Raw genomic sequence first — 3236 nt, forward strand, 5'->3', positions numbered from 1 at the left:
ATATGACAGAGGTTGATAAGAGGTTGAATAAAAACTGAATACACTGGAGAGGAAGTGAGAGTGCAGACCTCCACCAAGGGCGGTGCTGAACATCATGCACCAGACTATAAAGAAGAAAAAAAAAAACATCAACATTTATTGAAATTATCTGGATCTGCCTCAAAATGTAACGGTTCCCTCGGCACGTGCTCCACTTTCCACTGAGTTTTGTTCTGCTGCTCTTTGTGTGTAAATCTAGCAACAAATAAAAACACAAAGGTGGAATAAGCAGAGGGGAATATTTTTAGTCTTGATTGCAAGCTCAGCCTGATCCCACTGATGATGGGTGTGATTCTGTGAGGCTGTGGCTCCACCTAGAGGCGAATTTATGTCATGTTGCTATTTTGAAGGCACATCCAACATGGCTGCTCCCATGCAGACGTGTTCAGGGATTGTTGCAGGAAGAAGAAATCGCAAACCATGAAGGAGTGCAGGTAAACCAATAGAAACACATAGAAAGGATGATTTTAATATGTTGTGTGCTGCTTAGTAGAGCATCAGGAAAACACCATGTTGCTTTTGCAAATCATTGGCAAAGATCTGTAGGTTAAGATGCATATTTATCTTTATTTGTGTTGTTCTTACATATTAGGTGTCTGTATCTATTAGAATGTGAATGCTAACTATTAAATCTCTCTGCAGCCACCATGGATACCAAAGAAATAGTTCACTGTGCGCTGCAGATGGAGAAACTCAGTGCAGAAAGAAGCTATGGGAACATCTTAACCCTCCTCGGTGACCTTGATAAGTCACAGGTCACCACAGAGCAGCTGGAAAACACAGACATTGTCAGAGTTCTTTATAAAGTCATGAAAACCTGCTCAGATAGCAGTGTGAAGAGGAGAATTAAGAGCTTGTTGTCCAATTGGAAGAGACAGTTCAGCAAAGGAGTGAAGGCCACAGTGGAGAGCCAGGAGCCTGGAGTATCTCGCATGCTTTCCTCATCACGTGAAGTTGAGGAGAGAGGAGTTTCCGAGCGGGGGGATTCCCACTCTGCTGATGTGGAGGATGCTGCACAAGAAGAAGCACCATCCACAGTGGGAAAAGATGGCCTCCAGACTCCAGCATCTGCATCCTCTGATTTCCCATCTATAAGAAGCAAATGTGTTCAGCTCCTCCTCGCCGCCCTTCGCCCTGAACCCCCCGATCAGGATGCGACCGCGCAGCTGGCTGGAGATGTCGAGCAGCACATCTACGAGCTCCACAAACTCAATCGAATCAAATACAAAACCTGTGTGAGGAGCAAGGTGGCCAACCTGAGGAATCCTAAAAACAGTCATCTACGTCAGGGCCTGCTGGGCGGCTCCCTGTCGCCTGAGGCCTTCGCCCGGATGACGGCGGAGGAGATGGCCGGCCCGGACCTCCGCCAGCTCAGAGAGGAGTTCTCCTCCAGGGGCGTGAGCGAGAGGCAGCTCCCTCAGGGGTTAGATGGGACGCAGACACGGAAGATCCGCTGCAAAAGATGCGGAGGCTCGGACTGCAGGGTGACGCAGGTGTCCAGGGGCGCCCTGTTCTTGCCTGCGTGGGTAAGACGGGGCGGAGCTGATGAGGACGCAATGACCTTTGTGACCTGCAGCGGGTGTGGGCAGCAGTGGTACCACAGTGGCTGGATCTGTCTCTAAACCCCCAAATTTCACCACCATAACTGAACTATTTCTTTATTCTAAAATGGAGAAACATTCGTAACAACCTTTTTTGCAACACTTTGGAAAGAGTTGCAAACATCGTGGTCTAGTTTGAGCTGCTCACTGTGTCTTAAAATGGCAAAAAGCTTTCACCTAGAAGTGCTGACAGGCCATTCCTGTGGCCTGTTAAATACTTTCTCCAACATGGCGTTAGGAATGCAGAGTGGAAACAGAGGACAGAGCATTCTTACTAGATGATGCATTCACTTGTGGTTCGAACAAGGCATTTTTCTATGTTGTTTTTTTTTTTTCCTGTGTGTAATTTAAAAGCCTAAAATTGTGGTCACCTTCTAACTGGAGGCAGAAAAGCCAAGTCACAGCTTATTGCAGACTGAAACCACCACTTTTCAAGAAGTAGCTCTCGTCATCTTCTCCCAGCTGAATCATTTCCTGTCTCCTCTCTCTAATTGCCTGTCAGTTTATCTTTCCTTACAGTACTGAAGCTCACTCAGCTGCTTTTCCTGGCTTCACTCTCTCTTTATATATTTCTGTTTTAGAGTCATAGGTTCTCCTTTCTGATCTGTTGTATAATTTTATAAATCTTTATGAAATAAGTGTATTCTGTTGCAGTTATTTTAAGTCAGTCTTTTTTGGAATACAAAAAGAAAAGAAAACCAGAACATGCTCCTGGCTTTCTACAATATCCCATTCATTTGGAGCAAACTGGATCCTGTGGATGAGACATGTGACCTTAGAAAACGGCGAGCATGTGAGTCAGTAATCTGCCCTGCAGAGCAGCCGCGAGGGGTGGACATCCCCTGATGGTCCACTCTCTGAAAAGAAAGTCGACGTGGCACAGTGACTCATTGATACGTCATGGTGACATCACGCTGAGGAGTCTCAAAAAAACAGTTGAAATCACTCACTTTTACTCTCAGCTGATTTGTCTGCTCTGTCTCCCTCCATAATATGACTGGATATCTCATTTTTGTTGTATAAAACCACTCAATTTCTGAACTCACAGTGAGTGATGTGTGCATTTTTCTGTTAAAATTGAAAAAGAAGAAGAAATTGTAATCTTTTCTGCCCTTTTTAACATGTGCAGCTGCTTTTAAAAAGGAGAAACAAGCCATGTCCAAAGATAAAATCCCCCATGTCATGGTCTCAGCTATCTTGTCGGCTCTGTGGCCTTTCTCTGTGTTGTGTCTCTCTGTCTGTGTTAAGGATTTCACCCTCTCAGTCACGGCGGCCTGTCAAATCAATGCTCTGTGGCCATTTTCCTTGCACTTCCTCCTCACACAAACAAACAAACAAAGTATAGTTTTTTATTAATTAAATTATGTGGTTTGGGGCCTGTTAATGCAGTTTCTGCAGAGATAGCCTACATGTTTGAAGGAGGGCTATCAGTCGTCATTGCCTCGTGTGTTACGAGTTTTATTTATACTTTTAGATAGCCTATGAGTTACATTTGTACATCCCTACGTTCCATCATGCTACCCCTGCTATGTGTGTGTGAATATCATTGTTATTAACTTTTATGCCTTGTTTTCTGCTGAATGTTTGTATAGTTGT

The 3236-nt window shown here is 44.6% G+C and overlaps 1 protein-coding gene across 1 annotated transcript; it reads left to right on the forward strand.

Annotated features, from left to right (window-relative positions):
- Positions 1–260: 260 nt before the first annotated feature.
- On the forward strand, positions 261–2998 carry tceanc (transcription elongation factor A N-terminal and central domain containing). Its single transcript, XM_085799239.1, has 2 exons — positions 261–473; positions 682–2998. Exon 2 carries the CDS (start codon positions 687–689, stop codon positions 1659–1661), a length of 975 nt encoding a protein of 324 aa, XP_085655365.1. The 5' UTR covers positions 261–473; positions 682–686; the 3' UTR covers positions 1662–2998.
- The last annotated feature ends 238 nt before the right edge of the window (positions 2999–3236 follow it).

This window comes from Trachurus japonicus, chromosome 2 (assembly GCF_045865225.1).
Source record: "Trachurus japonicus isolate A0001 chromosome 2, Traja_1.0".
In the NCBI taxonomy this organism is placed as follows: Eukaryota; Metazoa; Chordata; class Actinopteri; order Carangiformes; family Carangidae; genus Trachurus; species Trachurus japonicus.